Source organism: Desmodus rotundus, chromosome 12, assembly GCF_022682495.2.
Source record: "Desmodus rotundus isolate HL8 chromosome 12, HLdesRot8A.1, whole genome shotgun sequence".
In the NCBI taxonomy this organism is placed as follows: Eukaryota; Metazoa; Chordata; class Mammalia; order Chiroptera; family Phyllostomidae; genus Desmodus; species Desmodus rotundus.
In genome coordinates, this window is record NC_071398.1 from 74,796,082 (window position 1) to 74,818,093 (window position 22,012).

General features: G+C 37.4%; 1 protein-coding gene across 1 annotated transcript in view; it reads left to right on the top strand.

Annotated features, from left to right (window-relative positions):
* CD84 (CD84 molecule) overlaps positions 1–22,012 on the top strand; it is a 38,395-nt gene that overhangs the window by 512 nt on the left and 15,871 nt on the right. The window contains exon 2 of the mRNA XM_045182110.3: positions 17,801–18,151. Coding sequence (XP_045038045.2) covers positions 17,801–18,151 — 351 coding nt within the window. The remainder of the gene's footprint in view (positions 1–17,800; positions 18,152–22,012) is intronic.

The following is a 22,012-nucleotide window of genomic DNA, read 5'->3' on the forward strand; positions in this document are numbered from 1 at the left end:
AATTTAATTTCATTCCTTTATCAAATTGGAGTGGTGCATAACTATAATTATCATTATAAAAACTTTAGATACTACCTTTATTTTCAAAGCACATTCAGAGCTATTATTCTGCTTCTATCTTCCAAAAACTCTCTAAATTAAATAAGAGGTTATTTCTATTTTACAAATATGTTACATTAAAAAAATGAAGAACTTGAACTAAAAATTCTGTTCTTCTTACTTATGCTTAACAGTAAACTATAAAGGACAGATGAATATTGTTTCTGCACCAAAAAAACCAAAAAACAAAAAAATCCAATGTAACACTAATACAGCTCTAGGTGGGTTTTGGTATTGCATATATTATTTAATTAAATCTAAACAATTGCCTTGTTTATATCAAAACTGACTCTTTTTGTCATTTTAAATCTACTTATATTATCCCTTACCAGCTCTAAAACTGCACTATCAAATTCCTGACATGAGTTAGACTATAGAGAATCTAGTGAGCTAGGATTTCCTTTAAAAGGTAGAATAAATACACTACGGTCTCTTTGGTGTCTTTGACCATTTTAAATTGTGGCTTTTTCAATTTGAGCTTTATGGAGATTGCAACCAGTAGGCAAGCCAAGTTTTTGGAGCCTATGCTAGTCACCCTTTACACAGCAGGTATAAAATGCAAGTAGATGCGGGAAAGAGTTGGAGAGAAACTAAGTAGAAATCTAGTTATGTCCCTAATCTCATTGGTATACCACTTAATTTGCAAAGCGTTCTACAATTCACATGTAATTTTACTAAAACCATTGAAATAAGAAAGATAGATATTATTATGCAAAAAAGTATAAATTAAGACTCAGCTTAAACAGTTCACCTGAAGTTTCACAACCTAGAACTGGTAGTGGTGAAAATAGACTGTTTCCGCTAATCCCAAGTCTACATAGCTCTTTTGGCTCCATACTCTTTCTGATCTCCTCACTCATTAAGTTTTTAAATCCTTGATGCTCTTCAAAGGGCTAACACATGGTAAGATAAGAGGCAGTTGTATGATACACTTGCTTCATCTCATGAACCTGAAATCAAATTGTCAAATCAGCTAGCAGTGAATCATTCATCCATTAGTTTTGTGACTTTGGGAAAGTTGTATAAGCTCAACCTCTTATTTTGACTTCAAAATAGGGAAACGTTTTTATTCCAGTAGTTGATACTTAGTACAAGAGAATTGTTTTGAGAATCAAAATGGTAATTCATGTATAAAATTTGCCACAGGACCTGAATATAGTAAGAGCTTAACAAATATTAGCTAATGCTGTTGTTTTTCATACTTGCTTTCATATAGTATTAGGAAGAGCCAGGGCTTTATTGTACAGAGATCCTTGGCAAGACTTCTCGTTTGAGATGATCCAAGCATAAACAGAAGAAAAAGTGGTGGCAGTTGTGAGCTCAGGTGTAGAGTTTGGGGTTCTGGAGAAAACAAGAGTAAGATATTCATTTTGTCAGGAACCCATGAAATCAAGGCCTGGGGCTTATTTTTACAAAAGTAGAACCAGAATTATTTTCACATACCATTAGCCTTTGCTAAATGGATCTGTTTGCTGTTTAAAAGTTACAAAATGATTATTGAATGATTGATTGAATTAATAGAGGACACATCTAAAAATGTACTCTTGGTTACTTATAACAGAGGTAATATCTGACTATGTGCAAGGACTATTATTAAGTAAATGTTATGGAAATAAATATTGGCTGGCTTAATTTGGCAAATAACTAGAACTCAGAGTCCACAAAATGATTTATTTTTAAAAAATTAATATAAAAATACATATCAAAATAAAAAATAAAAATAAATTATTGTAAAAACTTTTAAAAAAGTTATTCCACAAACATTCCTGAGTACAAAATTATACCTGAATCCTTCCTGCTACTGTTTCTGGCAAATGTTTAGCACTGGACTGTGAATCAACTGATTTTATGCTCTTTCTTGGAACTCAGGGCAGTTGAAGCAGCTGAGAAGCAATGGAAAAGGAAGTTAGAAGTTTCCATTTTCTCTTGAAATCACTGAAATAAGAGAAGTCTAAATGTGTAAACTCATGACTCTTCCATGTTGGAAATTTTTTCTCTAAGACCCAAGACTCACAGGCTTGTGTTCTAATCTCAACTCACTAGTCATGACTTGTGAACCCTGTGACTCTGACTGTCTCTTCAAGTATCCTACTAGCCAACCACCCACCCTCAAAGGGAGAAGACGGGCAAGTCCACCACTGTTGCTCCATGTCCATTTTCTCTATGTGTTTTCTTTCACGAAATTTTAATTCTTCTTTTTCTCTACACCTTTTTTGTTTCAGTTTTTTAAACCCCTCCCACATCAATAATACTACATGTCTGACGTTACTCTAAGTAGTCTACATTTATTATTTTATTTAAATCTCACAATACCCTATTAGATGAGTACTATTAATATTGAAGTTTACAGGTGAAAACATTGAGGCACAGAGTTCTGGCAGTCATTAAGCCAAAAAGTGGAGGAAGCAGGATTTGACCTCCAATGTCTTTAGACTTAACCACTGAGCAATACTGACTTTACCCACTTTGATGCTGAAGTGAATAATAAAATATTGTCCCTACTATTGATTGTTTTCACATTTTGTTAATAAAGAGTGGTGATTTATTCCCAGCAAGACAGGATTATTCAGTGAGAGACTGAGCCCGTTTCTACATCCATCTATAGAGAGGGTGGGGGTTAATAGACAGGCCTTTGCCAATAACAAAAGTTTAGGCAGGCCAACAAGGCAGAATATCCAAGGAAATGACCATATCTAGATATGGTTCATCTATCATTCACGTCAATATGATTTGGGTTGGCTTGACTTTGTTTCTTAACAACAAACAAAGGTTCAATATCAACAAAGTCTTGATGTCTTGTTAAATGGAAAGAACAGTCATGGAACATTCCAGCAGAGGTGAGTGGGCCCATCTGGATATCTGTCCATGGATAACTTGGCACCAACCATCATCCTGGGGGGGTTAAAGATAGTTTTTGTGCCTGGAGAAGAGTCCTGGTAAGAGCCATTTGCTACTAGTCCAAAGTCCTTCAGGATGACGATAAAGACTCTGTTCTAGACAGAGATTTGAGCAGACTGCTACCACAAACACTAAGGAAGGGCTCAGAGGCAGAAGCCCAGTTATAGAAATGGAAAAATATATTCCGCATGGGGAAAGCTAAATATCAAAAATCCTGTTTCCAAATAGAGACTGGGAAGCTGCATCCTTGTGATAACAGAGGACTTCAGTAGGAGTGGGTAGAGACCCACTGCATCAGCCTGATGGGCTGAAACAGCCCTGGAGATCAATATGGTGACTGACAAAGCAGGTGGAGTGAGTTCACAATAGAAGCACAAAAGTCATCCCTGGCCACTTCAGCTACTCAAGTATTTCCTGGGTCAAACTTTTCTTGTCTTGAACCTCAGAAAAGTGTGAATCTCCAAGTTTGAGGGTAACTATGTTCATCTATGTGGAATCTGGAAAAGAAAGAGGTACAAGCAATCAGTTGAGTGACTGATGTTGGTAGAGCTTGTATCCATATTTTCTTTGCTATACTCAATTTTTTATTATATGGTAAGAGAGGGGAATGGACAAAACAATGGTTGGCCAAGAACTTATCTCTGTTTTGAGAAGTTGTGTGTTGGTATGTTTGTTTTGAAGCAGTGGGTTTAAGCCAACCTAAATCTTAATTTAAATGATATAAAGTGTAAAATACAGAAGAATACACTATTGTATGGGAGTGGTAGTTTAATACTTTTAAAATCTCATAACCAAGGACTTTCCAGCCTCATGGAGAATGACACAAAACTAGCTGCTCAACCCGTTGCTTCCTCTTTCCTCTACTTCCCTTCACTCGGTATGGCCAGTTATAACCAACTCTCTTTTGAGTGCCACAGGGTACAACTAACTATCAGGGTAAATTGCCCTTCCAGACCTGCAATGTTTATGGTGGTTCCACCATCATTCATTAATCTAGGAGATAGTAGATGAGAGAAAAGGAAGGAGAGGTTAGCTACTGCCAAAAGAGAGAGAGAGAGAGAGAGAGAGAGAGAAAACAAGAAATGCTTACTTGAAGGATCCTTTTAAAAAGGAAGGGGGCGGGGTAAGTAACTATTAAGCAACATTATGCTCTTCCTCATTTCTACTCTCATTAACAGCTACATGTTTACCTTCTCTAACATCTTCCCAACATAACTCTTCTTTGTCCCTTAAGAGTTGCCTGGGAGTATTATTTTAATCTCTGTAACAATGTGCTTTTTACTTCCTATAACAAATATATAAAGTGCCTAGTATATTCCAGGCACTTTTCTAACAGGTTTACAAATATTAACTCATTTAACTTTCACAACATTTCTATGAGGTAAGTGCTTCTATTAGCTTCATATTAAAGCTGATAAAACTGAGGCACAGAGAAGTAGCTAACTTTCACAAGGTCTTATTGCTAGTACCTGACAGAGCCAAGATTCAAACTCTGGGCAGCCTGGCTCTTTCTTACTAAGTCATAGTGCTTCACATGGGAGTAGACAGAGGGTGCTTCTCATGGCAATACCCTTTTGGGTGTCTCTAGATTCTTCTCCCTTGGTATACACATTTGAGAGTATGTTCATTTCATTTAATCCTAACTCTTCAAGTGGTAGGGCATATATTTTTTACTTCATTTACCAACTAGAATTTTGAAACTTAGTATGTAAGTGACTTATTTGTATCATTTAGCTAGTCAGCAACAGAGCCTTAACTAGAACATATATCTTGTTGCCTCATTCAGGACACTTTTACTAACCACTCTTTGAAGCCACATCCTGTGGATCTGTGCAAAAAAAAAATTTTTGCAAACAGCATGAGAGTATTGTGGTGGAAAGAACTTATAGTTAGCCAACTGCTCCTTCTTATTTATCAGTTTATACCCTGAACCTTCCACTCCAGAACACAGGAACCAGTCAAGAGTTCTCTTTTGCCCTCACTCTTTCTCTTGTTCTGAGTCTTTCTACCCTGTTTTTTATTGCTGGAAAAGGGGGAATTGGGTCAGTAGCCAAAAATTATTCATTCTCTTAACAAACATTTAATGATCACCCACTAAGTGCTAGGGAAATAATAGTGACCAAAACAGATAAAGACTCTGCATTCATGGTAATTACATTCTAGTGGAGGTGGGGGCTAGGGAAGACAATAGATATACACATACAATACTTTTATAGTGATAACTGCTATGAAGAAAAATAAAGTGAGGCAAAGTAGTAGACAGTGATTGGAGGGAATTGCTGCTTTAAACATGGTAATCGGGAAAGCTCTCTGATAAGATGACATCAGAGCAGTTTCACAGTAATGGAGTGCTACAAAGAGTGTTGTTGTAGAAAAGGAGGTCAGCAAGTACAAAATCTCTCAGGCAACAGCAACTGTGCATGGCCTTTTTGAAGAAAGAGGAAGCCAGTATGGTTCGAGTGAGGGTAGGAAAGAAAAGTAGGGGCTGAGGTGGAAGAGGGAGTGGCCAGAACAAATAGGACTTAGGAGATATTGACAGAGTATGATATACTGGGGAGTCCTCTATGCCCACAAGTGTACATCATCTTCGTTTTTAATAGAATCTAAGGCAAACTGTGAAGTTTTAGGTCTAAATGCCCTCTTCATTGTCATAAATATTTTGTGTTTCAAAATCTCTTTGGATTCCATCCCACACTTCTTAAGTTTCTCTTAATCAACTCTAAAGAATTTCCCTCTAGCCAATTAAAGTCCCCTTACCCCATCAATATTTCTAACACAGAATAAGTTTCTAATTGTTTTCAAATACCTTTCTTTTTCTCATAATCTCTGTGGTCTTCTGCCAGCCAGTGGTTTTTGACAGTTACTTTATCATAAGCTGGATATTTTTAAAATCCACCCATACACATGGGTTCATCCAGGGAAACAGGACTTAATTACTAAAAACACAAAAGTGTTTATGGGGCTGGTAAAGGTGCCCAGCTTTCCTTCTAGGGAGGGAAGACCACCTCCAATGAATAGCCTGTCTATAGTATTCTCTGTCCAAGCTGGTGTCATTCTCCCTTCAAAATGAATGTATTTTTCCATTTAAGCCCATGCTCCAGGGTTCCAGCCTTTGCTTGCCTTTGCTTTTCTTAGAGATGTACTGTCTATCTCCTACACTTCCCTTCTGTGGTCTGGCATATGACAGTCAGAAAGCCACACTTACTGGGAGATGTTGTAAACGTGGGTGACCTCTTCACTGGATTTCCAAGAATGCTCAGCAGTCTTTTCATCCCCTTAATAAATTTTGGATAGACTCCCCAGGGTGTTCCTTACAGTAGCATTTTTTCAAAAACTTTACATTCATAAAAATAATAATGCAACTAACATTTGTATGTGACAAGTATTATGCTAAGTGCCTTACCTTCACAATTACATTTGATAATTATCCACATTTTAGAGGTAAGAAACCTGAGGATCAGATAATTTCAATATTTTTTTCAGGATACACAGCTAGGTTCAAATATGCCAAGATTCAAAGCCTGTGCCCCTAATATTTTAACTTCCTAATTAGTCCTATCCTTGCCTCTTCACTCTTACCCAATAGTCTCACCTCCTACATTACTGAAGAGATGGTTGTCAAGCATGACTGTCTTCTATTGTACCCACTCTACTCCAAAATGTTTACTGTATATTAAGTGCCTTCTATATGCACTCACAACAATCCATGAGACAGGCATAATTATATCCTATCTTTTAGTAAAGTAAGATGAGAGACTCAGTAAATGTCAGATACTCAACCTGGCTCAAAATTGTGTTCCCTTCACCCTACCAAGAGACAGTTTTTCCATCTCCACCCCCAATAACACCTCAAAATACCCCTATCCTTTCATTTCCACGTCAGATGAAGACATGATCATCCTTTGATTGAAAACCATATCCCTTCCATCTTTAGGTCCATGACAAGCATTAGTGGTCTTTGTATCATGCACTGTGCTGGGACAGGGGATTTGAAAACAAGGTCCCTGCACTTGACTCACTCACAGTGCCTATAAACATACACAGATTTATGACTACCACACAATTTGGCAAGTACTATGAGAGAGAAACATAGAGCTTTGGAAAGCCAATGAGTCAGAGCAACTAACCTAGAGCAAATCTCTCCCTCCAGGGAAATCTCTATCTGCTCTCCCTTCCTACCAACACTTCCCCACCAATCTCTTCTATTTTAAAACAAAATCACATTAAATTCATTTTACTTTACTTTCTTGCTACTGTTCTATTTTATAACTTTTCTTCATTGTCAAGCTTCTTCACTACTTTACCACCTATTGTTTCCTCATTCCTTTATACACTGGCCTTCAGTTGAATCATCTTACTTGCACTTTATCCTCAAAGCCCATCAATAATCTCCTAAGGAACAAATCTAGGGGCAATTTTCAGTCTTTATTTCAATTAAACACTCTGAATCTTTTTTTTTTTTTTTTTGTCTTTTCTGCTAGTAATCTTGTTTCTGGATTCTGATTTTTTTTTTTTTTTTTTTAAATTTATTTATTGTTATTTAATTACAGTTGTATGCCTTTTCCCCCATCCCTTCACCCCACCCCAGGTGAACCCACTTCCCTCCCCCCTCTCCACCCTCCCCCTTGGATTTGTTCATGTGTCCTTTATAGTAGTTCCTGTAATCCCCTCTACCCACTGTCCCCGCCCCCACCCCCCACCCCCGCCCTTGCTATTGTTACATTGTTCTTAACTTCAATGTCTCTGGTTATATTTTGTTTGCTTTTTCCTTCTATTGCTTATGTTCCAGTTAAAGGTGAGATCATATGGTATTTGTCCCTCACTTCCTGGCTTATTTCACTTAGCATAATGCTCTCCAGTTTCATCCATGCTGTTGCAAAGGGTATAAGCTCCTTCTTTCTCTCTGCTGCGTAGAATTCCATTGTGTAAATATACCATAGTTTTTGGATCCACTCGTTTGCTGATGGGCACTTCGGTTGCTTCCAGTATTTGGCTATTGTAAATTGTGCTGCTATGAACATTGGGGTGCACAGATTCTTTTGGATTGGTGTTTCAGTGTTCTTAGGGTATAATCCCAGCAGTGGAATTACTGGGTCAAAGGGCAGTTCCATTTTTAGTTTTCTGAGGAAATTCCATATTGTTTTCCACAGTGGCCTCACCAGTCTGCATTCCCACCAACAGTGCACTAGGGTTCCCTTTTCTCCGCATCCTCTCCAACATTTGTTTGTGGATTTGTTTATGTTGGCCATTCTGACTGGTGTGAGATGATACCTCATTGTGGTTTTAATTTGCATCTCTCTGATGGCTAGTGATGCTGAGCATCTTTTCATATGTCTCTGGGCCTTCTGTATGTCTTCCTTGGAGAAGTGTCTGTTCAAGTCCTTTGCCCATTTTTTAATTGGGTTGTTTGTCTTCCTGGAGTGGAGTGGAGTCCTGTGAGTTCTTTATATATTTTGGAGATCAGGCCCTTGTCTGAGGTATCATTGGCAAATATGCTTTCCCATATTGTTGGTTCTCTTTGTAATTTGGTGCTGTTTTCTTTAGCCATGCAGAAGCTTTTTATTTTGATGAGGTCCCATTTGTTTATTCTTTCCTTTATGTCCCTTGCTTTAGGGGATGTGTCTGTGAGGATGTTGCTGCGTGGAATGTCTGAGATTTTCCTGCCAATGTTTTCCTCAAGGACTTTTATGGTGTTACGGCTTATATTTAAGTCTTTTATCCATCTTGAGTTTATTTTCGTGTATGGCGTAAGTTGGTGATCGAGTTTCATTTTTTTGCACGTAGCTGTCCAGATCTCCCAACACCATCTGTTGAAGAGACTGTTTTTGCTCCATTTTATGCTCCTGCCTCCTTTGTCAAATATTAATTGATCGTATAGATTTGAGTTTATTTCTGGGCTCTCTATTCTGTTCCATTGGTCTATGAGCCTGTTTTTATGCCAGTACCAGGCTGTTTTGATTACCGTTGCCTTGTAATACAGTTTGATATCAGGTATTGTGATACCTCCTGCTTTGTCCTTCTTTCTCAAAATTGCTGCTGCTATTCGAGGTCGTTTATGGTTCCATATGAATTTCTGCAATGTTTGTTCTATATCTGTGAAATATGTCATGGGTACTCTAATAGGGATTGCATTGAATCTATAAATTGCTTTGGGTAGTATGGCCATTTTGATGATGTTAATTCTTCCAATCCATGAACATGGTACATGCTTCCATTTGTTTGTATCTTCCTTAATTTCTTTCTTCAGTGTTGTGTAGTTTTCTGAGTACAGGTCTTTTACCTCCTTGGTTAGGTTTATTCCTAGGTACTTTATTTTTCTTGTTGCTATATCGAATGGGATTTTTTTCCTGATTTGTGTTTCTGCAGTTTCGTTGTTGGTGTACAGGAATGCCTTTGATTTCTGGGTATTGACTCTGTATCCAGCTATTTTGCCAAATTCATTTATTAGGTCGAGTAGTTTTTGAGTGGAGTCTATAGGGTTTTCCATGTACACTATCATGTCGTCTGCAAACAGTGACAGTTTCATTTCCTCCTTTCCAATTTGGATGCCTTTTATTGCTTTTTCTTGTCTGATTGCTGTGGCTAGGACTTCCAATACTATGTTGAATAGGAGTGGTGAGAGAGGGCATCCTTGTCTTGTTCCTGATCTTAGTGGGAAAGCTCTAAGTTTTTGTCCATTGAATGTGATGCTGGCTGTAGGTCTCTCATATATGGCCTTAATTATGTTGAGGACTGCTCCCTTTATTCCCACTTGGCTGAGTGTTTTTATCAGAAATGGGTGCTGTATCTTATCGAATGCTTTTTCCGCATCTATTGATATGATCATGTGATTTTTGTCTTTGCTGTTGTTGATGTGATGTATTATGTTTATTGATTTGCGAATATTGTACCATCCTTGCATCCCTGGGATGAATCCCACTTGGTCATGGTGGATGATCTTTTTAATATATTGCTGGATGCGGTTTGCTAATATTTTGTTGAGAATTTTAGCGTCTATGTTCATCAGCGATATTGGCCTGAAGTTTTCTTTCTTCGTTGTGTCTTTATCTGGTTTTGGGATTAGGATGATGTTGGCTTCATAAAAAGAGTTTGGGAGTCTTCCATCAGTTTGGATTTTTTCGAATAGTCTGTGAAGGATAGGGGTTAGTTCTTCCTTAAATGCTTTGTAGAAATCTCCTGTGAAACCATCTGGTCCAGGGCTTTTGTGTGATGGGAGTTTCTTGATGACTGCTTCAATTTCCTTTGCTGATATTGGTCTGTTCAGGTTTTCTGCTTCTTCTTCAGTCAGTTTTGGAAGATTATATTTTTCTAGAAATGTGTCCATTTCATCTAGGTTTTCAAATTTCTTAGCATATAGGTCTTCATAGTAATTTCTTACGATCCTTTGTATTTCTGTGGTATCAGTTGTAATCTCTCCTCTTTCATTTCTAATTCTGTTTATTTGGATCCTCTCTCTTTTCTTCTTGATAAGCCTACTTAAAGGCTTGTCGATTTTGTTTATCTTTTCAAAGAACCAGCTTCTGGATTCATTGATCCTTACAATTGTGCTTTTAGTCTCTATGTCATTTAGTTCTGCTCTGATCTTGGTTATTTCCTTCCTTCTGCTTGCTCTGGGCTGTCTTTGTTGTTGTTCCTCCAGTTCTTGTAGGCGTAGGGTTAGGTTGTTTGTGTGAACTGTTTCTAACTTCTTAAGGTAGGCCTGTATTGCTATGAACTTCCCTCTCAGGACTGCCTTAGCTGTGTCCCATAGGTTTTGGGTTGTTGTGAGTTCGTTTTCATTTGTTTCCAGGAAGTTTTTGATTTCTTCCCTAATCTCGTTCTTGACCCATTCATTGTTTAATAGCATGCTATTCAGTCTCCATGATTTTGAGTGTTTTGGGTTTTTACCCTTGGGGTTGGTTTCTAGTTTCAGACCCTTGTGGTCAGAGAAGATGCTTGATATGATTTCAATTTTCTTGAATTTGTTGAGGGTTGCTTTGTGTCCTATCATGTGGTCTATCTTTGAAAAAGATCCATGGACACTTGAAAAGAATGTGTATTTTGCTTCTTTGGGATGAAAAGCTCTGTATATATCAGTTAAGTCCATTTCCTCTAGGGTATTGTTAAGTGACACAATATCTTTGTTAATCTTTTGTTTGGAAGACCTGTCCATTTTTGATAGTGGGGTGTTAAAATCCCCTACTATAATTGTGTTGCTGTCAATATCTTTCTTGAAATCCTCCAAGATTTTCTTTATGTATTTGGGTGCTCCTATGTTGGGTGCATATATATTTATAATGTTTATGTCTTCTTGGTGGATTCTTCCTTTGAGTATTATGAAGTGACCTTCTGGGTCTCTCTTTATGGCCCTTCTTTGGAAGTCTATTTTGTCTGATATGAGTATTGCTACCCCTGCTTTTTTTTCCTGTCCGTTTGCTTGGAAAATTTGTTTCCAGCCCTTCACTTTCAGTCTGTGTAAGTCTTTTGTCCTGAGATGGGTTTCTTGTAGGCAGCATATGTGTGGGTCATGTTTTCTTATCCATTCAGCTGTTCTATGTCTTTTGATTGGAGCATTTAATCCATTTACATTTAAGGTTATTATCGATAGGTAGTTATTCATTGCCATTATTTCCTACCTGTGTTCCTCTGTCTTTCTCTTTTCCTTCCTTTCCTTAAAGCAGTCCCTTTAGCATCTCTTGCAGAGCTGGTTTGGTGGAGCTGTATTCTTTTAGACTTCTTTTGTCTGGGAAGCTCTTTATTTGGTCTTCTATCTTGATTGAGAGCCTTGCTGGGTAAAGTAGTCTTGGTTGGAGGCCTCTGGTTCTCATTACTTGGAATATTTTTTGCCATTCTCTTCTGGCTTGGAGCGTTTCCATTGAGAAGTCAGTTGCTAACCTTATTGGGGCTCCCTTGTATGTTACTTCCTTTTTCTCCCTTGCTGCCTTTAAGATCCTCTCTTTGTCTTGGAAATTTGCCATTTTAATTATGATGTGTCTTGCAGTGGGTCTCTTTGGGTTCCTCTTGTTTGGGACTCTCTGTGATTCCTGGATTTGGGTGACTTTTTCTCTCCTCAGATTAGGGAAATTTTCCATCATTACTTTTTCAAACAGGTTTTCTATCCCTTGCTCTTCTTCTTCTCCTTCTGGTATTCCTATTATACGGATATTGTTACGTTTCATGTTGTCCTGCACTTCCCTTATTGCCTCTTCATTCTTTCTGAGCCTCTTTTCCTTTTCTTGCTCCTTCTGGATGTTTTTTTCTACTTTATCCTCCAGCTCGCTGATCCGATCCTCTGCTTCATCAAGTCTGCTTTTAATTCCTTCTACTGTGTTCTTCAATTCAGAAATTGTATTCTTCATTTCCTCTTGGCTCTTGTTGATATTTTCTATTTCCTTTTTCATGTTGATATAGTTTGCAGTGAGTTCATTGTAGTTTCCTTGTAGTTTCTGGTAGTTCTCTTTGAGCTCAGAGAGCTCAGTGAGCTTCCTGATGACCATTGCTTTGAACTCAGTATCTGATAGTTGACTTGCCTCTTTTTCGGTTAGCATTCTTTCTGAGACTTCCTCCTTTCCTTTCATTTGGGAATTGTTTCTTTGTCTTCCCATTGTTTGTGAGGCTCTTCTTGTTGGCCTCTGCTTCTTAAATTGCTTTGTTCTGAATCCCTGGGTTTATGATATGAACTTCTATGGTAGAATGCCAATGGGATTCGGTGGTGCTGTCTCCTTACTCTCCTGTGCTCACTGGTCTTGAGCTGACGTTTATGTGTTTAACACGGTCTAACTCTAGTCTTTTCAGCACTCCAGGTTTTGTTGTCGCACCGTCAGATCTTTCAATGTCCTCTATCTTTGGTCTCTAATCTTCGTATATGCTGGAGTACTGTTGGCTGTTCGCTCTGCTCCTCAGATCAGCTAGGTATTTCCCTGGCGCTGAGTGGAAGTGGTTTCCGCTCCCACCTATGTTGCCGCCATCTTCCAAATCCAAACACTCTGAATCTTTAGAAATCAGTAACAACCCCATTCTGAGACTCTTTCTGCTCTTGGGTTCCATGCTACAACTACTCTCCACTATTGGTGCCTCTCTTGCCACTTGGACTGTGTGTGTGTATGTATATATTTTATATATAGTTTATAAATAAATATATATATTTATGTATAAATATATATGTGTGATATATATATATATATATATATATATATATATATATATATATATATGCGAACACTGTTCATGAGGCTCTGCCTAGAACTTCAGCCATACTCTTCCTAAATGACCCACCTCTCCTTCAATCACCTCCTCTCTGTGGAAGATTCCTAAACCACTTGGATTTTAATTTGATAGCAAGTGACAGAGACTCAAAAATGAAAATAGCACAAAGATGAAAGAAGTTTACTTCATTCACATTCATGTAGAAAAAAAATCCAGATTCAGCAGTTCCATTGGTAGACTACACAAATTCATGAGGAACCCATACTTTTTTAATCTTCCTGCTCCACCATTCTCTGTACTTGCCTTCCTCTTCTTGATCCAAAAGGTCTAAGAACCATTTGCCATGGTATTCAGCCTGCAGAAAGCAAGAGAGAGATAAAGAAAACAAAGGTCCCCTTCTTCTGGACATAGAAGTCATGTACAACACCACCGCTTTCATTGTATTGATCTGAACTTAGTCATATGACCAAACTTAGCTAGCAGAAAGCTGGGAAATATAATCACTGAGTGACTCTATGCTCTGCTATAAATTAGGGCTTCTGTTACTACAAAAGAAGCTCTGAGAAAAAAAATATTGGAAAACAACTAGAAGAGGCTACCACAGCCACCTCCCAAACAATACTTTAAGACAATTCTCTCTCCTTAATTTTCATTCTTCCAACTTCTTACTTAGATGGTCCACCACAAATTCAATATTTCTAACAATAAACTTGTCTTCTACCTTTGACTTCCTTCCCAAATAAACCAAATTGGTTTTCTACTGACATAAAGTAGACACTCAAAATATATTGCTGAACAATTGAATGCTATTAGATGTCATTATTCCTTGCCTTTCTTTGTGGTATCTTGCAAATGTAGCCCTTCCTTTCCATTCCCATTATCATCTCCTGGTTAATGCTCAGATGGTTACAGTAGTCTCTGAAATGGTCTCTCAAGCCCACTTCTCTTTCTTATTTTTTCTATACAACATTACTATATTATTATGATCCTAAACCATCATTTTTATCTTCATCCTCAAAAACTTTAATAGCTGCCCTATGTTTGTGGTGTAGACATCAAAATCAAAGCTCTCCCAAATCTAAACCATATCTCTTTATATCTACAGTCTTATTTCTCTCTACTGTTATTCCAATCTGTATTCATTTAAACTACATTACACATTCTGCTTCTAAACTTTTATTCAGAACCCAAGGATCTGAAACACCCAGTTTTTCCCCTTTCTATACAGTAAAATTGTACTTACTCTTCAAGGTCCCCCTCAAATTCTATTTTCTTCAATAAGTTTTCTCTAACTTCTATAGTTCAAAGTTATCTTTTCCTTCTTTGAATTCCTACTGCAATTACTGTCTCAAAAATAATTAACATGTATTTTTGCCTTGATGGTTAATGAAGCCTTTCCACTCATATTATATGATTTGCTGACCACTAATTAGGCAGGGCAAATTTTATAGCTATTATTTTCATTCTATAAATGAAGTAATTGAGACTCAGAAAGGTTTTGTGATTTTATTAAGGTTGCCCAGCTCATAAGTAGGAGTACCAGCACCCACGCCTTTAGCCTTCCTATCTTTCCACTACCTGCTATAGTATTGCAGCTGCCTCTCTCACATCACAGGTAGAATATCTGAAGGTGGCAGAATCTTTATCTATGTCTGTACAAACCCTGTACCATTTCTCAGCAAGCCCAGAATTCTCATCAACACCAGCAGCACAAATAGCAGCAGGATTCCCCCAGCTTCTTCTGCCTGCCACCTACACTGCCTCATTATTCTTTGACACCCAGCATCACTTCCTGAATGACTGGCTATGGAAGATAAGACATAATTTGAAAAACAACACCACACATCTACAACTATTTTGTGGTTGTACAACTGCACTAATAGTAAGAAGGTTACCGCCTTAGCAAACTGCCTACACACTTCCTGGGGTTTGATGAGACAACCCACTAAAATTATGAGTATGGCATGCACACCTCACCCATCTGCTCACACCTGATGTTAATACAAAGAGCAGAATGGAAATCAGGTACTAGGGGCCTGACTTCAAAAAAAAAAAAAGCCTTAAACATTCATGGAAAATCTAGAAGATCTGGCACCAGGACCTACCTGTATAATTTGCAGAACCTAGGACCACATTAAAATGTGGGGCTTCTTGTTCAAATATTATGAAAAATTTCAAGGTGGCACAGCATCATCACATCAAGTTCAGGGTCTCCAAAGCTCACGGCTCTGTGCAACTACACAAGTCACATACCCATATCTGAGACATTCAGGGATTCAGGCCAGGACACTTCACATGCCCCTCATCAGCTCAGTGGAACAATGTACCTGGAGAGAATTAATGTTCAAAAGAACAGACTTTGGTAAACTAGACTCCTGCCACTGAAGACAACCTTCGTTTCTCCTCTGTCCCCCAATGGTGGGTTCCTTGTGCTCTTACCACGCATCACATTGCATTATTTTTCACTTTTGCACATGTCTGTCTTCCCCAGGACTGCAGCCATGTCCTATTCAACCTTGAGTCCCTAATAAGCATCTGGCACATAGTTAGCACTTAATAAATGTTTGTAGAGGAAGGTCTTTAGTCTTTTTCTCCCCCCAGGTCCTTGTTACATATCAGACCCCAACTAAGTCATCAGGCCTTCCCTGGAATAGTGCTCCTCAGGGAAAATCTTGGTTGATCCAAAATGAAAGAGGTTTATATTTACAGCCCCTGGTCTCATTCAAGAACTACTGGGTGGGAGGCCAAAAGTAGCCTTAGTTTGCACCATCAGGTTAAAAATATCCCTTTGCTTTTCTGACACTTCAAAATGATGTGTATTTTAAATGACTGACCCTATTCTTGTTCTCTTTATGCCAAGCCCTGGATAAATGTTAGGGTCAGCCTGAACCCACTTATGTGAAAAACTTATGTCCTGCTCTTTGGGGCTTCATGTAGCCAGTACTCATCAGAATACCCCTGTATTGTTTATGTACAATACATTTACTGATGGGTCAGTACCTGTGTCTGTTGGTTATTAAACATTTTGAATATTGTCTGGTGGCTAAAAACACTATTTCTCACTAAATTGGGCTCAATGAGAATAACAAAGTAATGAAAGAAGATTAGAAGATAACGTCTTATAATGTCTTTCATTTTACAAATTTTGTATTATATCATTGTATCATCCTTAGATGATGAAAGGAAAGAAAATAAAACTTTCATTTCTTTTTCTCATTTTAGATTTTTAAATACATTCTTCTTCCAGCTTTTACCATAAAGTGTTCCTGGATTGCCAGAATAGATCAAGTCCCCCTCACTATTCTCTCTCTATCACCATAATATATATTTTGTATCTAATCGTTTGTGGTATCTGATCCACATTGATCTCTTTCTTTAACTATTATGTTCTGTAAGCAGAAACTATATCTGTTTTTATTTAGCATTGTGTCACCAATCTCTTCCACAATGTTTAAAAGATTACATTAGCTATGTAATCTACCATTAGCAATTTGTCTCTTGGCCTTGTTTTTCTTTTCTAATGCTTAAAAGGGTAGTCTGCTCAACAAACATTTGCATTATAGATTATGTTACTTAATACCTGCCATAATATCTGGAACAAATCTGACCTTGAATAAATATGTGAATTTATTCATAAATATATGAATGAATAAGTGAACTTTACTTCAGAAGTTGTTCCAAGAGATTCTAAGCAAAGCAGAAGTGAAATCTATTTATTAATTTATCCCAGAAATATTTACTAACCACCCACTATGTGTCAGGTACTCTTCCAGAGACTGGAGATATAGCAGTGAACAAAAAAGAATATATATACATATGCCCTGGTTGGTGTGGCTCAGTGGTTGAGTGCCAGACTGCAAATCAAAGGGTCACTGGTTCAATTCCCAGTAGAGGGCACATACCTGGGTTGCAGGCCAGATCTCGAGTAGGGGGCATGCAAGAGGCAACCACACATTAATATTTCACTCCCTCTCTTTCTCCCTTCCTTCCCCTCTCTAAAAACTAAATAAATAAAATCTTTTTCAAAAATTTTTATTGTTATTCAATTACAGTTGTATGCCTTTTCTCCCATCCCTCCACCCCATAAATAAATAAAATCTTAAAATAAAAAAACACCCAAAGTCATCGACTTGGGAGTATTGACTCCAGAGATTTTAAAGCACTGTATCTTCCAGAAATAGAAGCATAAATGTAACTTACAGTGTGCAAAGATCAGAGTAGCCATCCCAGTCTCTTGCCCTAGCTGTTCCACCACTTGGCAATATGATTTTGGGGAAGAAAGACATTTAATATCTGAGAACTCGTGGAAGCTTATGGTCCTCATCTCTCAGGTCCCTCCTAGATCTCAGTTTGTAAGTCTAGATTAAACGTGTTTTTAATGAAATTGGTCCATGGAAATTCACTAGAAAATTTAGTTTTGAATGAGAATCCTTTAGAAAATTTAGCCATCATAACATATTAAATATATCTAGAATAAAATGCCAAAAAAAAAGGCATCCTCCAGAAACTGGATGATCTGCATTCATGAGAGCTCCTAAAGGAGACACAAGCCTAGGGAGATGGGGAACTCTAAAAGATGCAACAGCTAATGGCTACAATTTTCTATTTATGTCCTCAGGTCTGGAAGCAGTTGAAAGCAACACAGACATCATCACAGTGAATGGGACTCTGGGGGAACCAGTTACTTTCCCTTTATGTATTCAAGAATTACAGCAAGTTACTAACATTGCTTGGATGAATTCCAAAACTTCTGTTGCTCTCATAGTAGTATCAGACTCAGGAGCAGCACCTCAAGTTACTGTGACCCATGAAAATTATTATGAACGAATAAATGTTTCACATCAGAGCTACAACCTGGAGATCAGCAATCTGAGGATGGAAGATGCAGGGATCTACAAGGCTGACATAAATATAAAGACCTCTAAAATGAGGAGCACCATCACCAGGAGCTACAGCCTTCAAGTCTATCGTAAGTTGTGGGAAGATAGAGGAATGCTCATAGCAGCACAATTTACAATAGCCAAGTACTGGAAGCAACCTAAGTGCCCATCAGCAAATGAGTGGATCCAAAAACTATGGTATATTTACACAATGGAGGGCTTGCTTTTATTTTTACTTTGCAAACTTGCTATTAAAGAACAGCTGTATTTCTGACTATTGGGTTCACTACATTAGTTGTACTTATAAATACTTATATAACTATATTAATACTTTTCAAGTGGGGTGTGGCTTTGCTTGCTTTTAGCTACATAATTTTCCATTAGCAGTTTGTCCCGTGGCCTTATTTTTCTTTTCTATAAAATGTCAATCATCATACCACTCACTTTCTATAGTTATTGTAAGAATCAAATGAGATAGAGTATGCAAGGTATTTTTTTACCTTTTTATTTTGAAATAATTACATGTGCATAAAAAGGTATAAAGACATGTACAGGGAGTTTCTGTGCCCATTGCTCTCAGTCTCTCCCAACAATAACATCTTACATAACTATAGTACAATTTCAAAACCATGAAATTCACATCAATAAAACAAATAGAGCTTACTTATATTTCACCTGTTTTACAGGCACTCATTTATGTGTGAGTATATGTGCCTGTCACTCTGTGCAATTTATTCACATATGTAGCTTCATTTAACTACTACCACAATCAAGATACTTAACTGTACCAGAGCCAGGAGTTCCTCATCCCCTATAGTCCTCCATTACTGCCCCCTTTCCCCTCTCAAACTCCTTAAACCATTGTGCACATTTATAATTATGTTATTTCCCAAGCATTTACATAGATGGAATCAGACAGTTTGCATGCTTTTGACAATAGCTTTTCTCATTCAGTGCAATTTCTGTGAGAGTCCTAATTATTTCAAGTATCAGTGGTTTATATCTTTTATTGCAGGATAGCATTTCATGGTATTGATGTACTAGTTTCTTTAACCATTCACCTATTGAGAAATATTTCAGTTGTTTCCAGTTTGGGGCTATTGCAAATAAGCTGCCATGAATATTTGGGGGAGGAGGTTTTTTTGTTATTCAAGTACAGTTGTCTCCATTTACCCCCCACCACTTCCCCCCACCCCATGCATCCCCACCTCCCACCCTCCATCTTGCCCCCACTTTGACTTTGTTCATGTGTCCTTTATACATGCTCCTTGACAAACCTTCCCTTTCTCCTTCCCCTGTTATTGCCTCCCCACTCCCCTCTGGTTAATGTCAGTTTGTTCTTTATTTCAATGTCTCTGGTTATATTTTCCTTGCTTGTTTTTTTGTTGATTACATTTCACCTATAGGTGAGATCATATGGTATTTGTCTTTCGCCACCTGGCTTATCTCACTTAGCATAATGCTCTCCAGATCCATCTGTGCTGTCACAAAAGGTAGGAGCTCCTTCTTTCTTTCCGCTGTGTAGTATTCCATTGCATAAATGTAGCACAGTTTCTTGATCCATTCATTTACTTATGGGCACTTAGGTTGCTGCCAGCACTTGGCTATTGTTAATTGTGCTGCTCTGAACATTGGGGTGCATAGGTTCTTTTGAACTGATGTTACAGGATTCTTAAGGTATAATCCCACCAGTGGAATAGCCAGGTCAAAAGCTGCCACGAATATTTGTATACAAGTTTCTGCCTGAAATAAATTTTTGTTTCTCTAAGACAAATGTCCAAGAATGAAATTATATGATAAAACCATTTTTCTTTGAAAAATTTATTATAATAAAATACACATGGCATAACATTTAATATTTTAACCATTTTAAGTGTACGGTTTAGTGGTATTAAGTACATTCACTTTGTTGCATAATGATCACTGCTATTCATCTTAGAACCTTTTCCCCCCTTTTAAGTAGATTCTATCTTATAGAGAAGTTTAAGGTTCTTAGAAAAATTGAGAGTAGAAAGTACAAGGAGTTCCCATATGTACCCTGCCTCCATTCACTCACAGCCTCCTGCATTGTCAACATCCCCACCAGAGTCATACATATGTTACAATGGATAATGTACATTGATGCATCATTATCATTCAAAGTCCATAATTTACATTAGGTTCACTCTTGATGTTGTTGTATATTCTATCGGTTTTGGCAAATATATAATGATATGTATTCAGCATTATAGTATCATGCAGTAAAGTTTCACTGCCCTAAAAATCCTCTGTGCTCTGATTATGTACCCCTCCCTCCCCCTAACCCCTGGAAACCACTGATCTTTCACTGTCTCCACCGTTTTTGTCTTTTCTAGAATGTCATGTAGTTGGAATCATACAGGGTATAGCCCTTTCAACGTGGCTTCTTCCACTTAGTAATATGCATTTAAGTTACCTCCATGTCTTTTCATGGTTTTATAGCTCTCTCCAGATCTCAGAACTTACAAGAATCATTTTTTGTTTTTAAAGAAATGCCAAGCTATTTTACATTCCCACCAGCAATGTATGAGTAATCCAGTTTCTTCACATCCTCAGAAGCATTCAATGTTATCACTATTTTTTATTTTGGTTACTCTGATGGGAGTGTGGCAATATCTCATTTTGGTTTTAATTTGAATTTTGCTAATGGCTATGACAAAGTGCTTGTAAAAGGTAAAATATTAAAACCATCATCCTCATTAAAACTTCTACACTTCCATGGGAGATGTGCATGGTGTGTTATGCAATGCTATTCAAACTGTGATCTGTGCACTGGCTGCATCAGCATCACATGGGAACTTGTTGGAAATGCAAATTCTCAGGCACCACCACTTACCTTTGATGGCGAAGCCCAGCAATCTGTGTGTTAACAATTTCTGAACTATTCCTATGTGTGCTAAAGTTTGAGAAGCAGTAATCTAAAACTTCATAGTCTAATATGGTAGGCACTAGACACATATGGCTCTTGAGTATTTGAAATGTAGTGTGTTTAAATTGAGGTGTACTTTAAGTGTAAAATACACATCAGAGTTTAAAGACTTAGCACCAAAAAATTCTATAAAATACCTCATTAATAATTTTATATTGGCTATAGATTAAAGTAATAACATTTTGGATACATTCAGATAAATAAAATACATTATTAAAATTAATATCACCTCTACTTTTACTATTTTAATGTAGCTATAAGGAAAAATTTGAATGATAAAAAGAGAAAAATTTTAAATTATATGTGACTCAAAAAACATAATAAGTTTAAAAAATTTATATAAGTGACTCATATTTTATTTCTATTGGGCAGCACCAATTTTTAGCATAGAGATATATTTGAGCCATGTCTCAAGGATTTTACCATCCATCTGCCTCAGTGGAAGAACTTCAGAAAACCATATGGCAATAGATACAATTCAGGCACATAGTTAGTCCACTAAAATTCAAGTTCCATAAAGGCAGGGCCCTTTATATGAAGTTCATCACTATATCCCCAACACAAACACTGTCAAGCACATAGTAGGTATTCCAGGAGTATTTGTTGAATGAAAGAATGAATGAATCATAATAGTCCCAAGTCCTAAACAGTACCTGGAAATTGTTTAAGTGCTCTATTAATATAGCAGGTTGTACCTGAATGGAAGGCCCATAGTAGAAAGAACATTAATGTTGAAATTAGACCTCTTGCCAGCTGTGTGACCTTGAGCAAGTTGTTTACCTTCTATGGGCCTTAATGTCTGCATCTATTTAATGTAGATTATAATAGGTAGGGTTAAAGGAGATAGTGTTAGTTAAGCTCCTAGTACAGTGCATGCTCTTAAAGTAGATGCTCAATAACTAGTAGTCACTATTAATTTTTTAATCCTTAGGTCCCTCTTAAATTGTATTTATAAAGGACTTCCTAGATGAAGAAGGCTCTGAATTGGGCATGAATGACATAG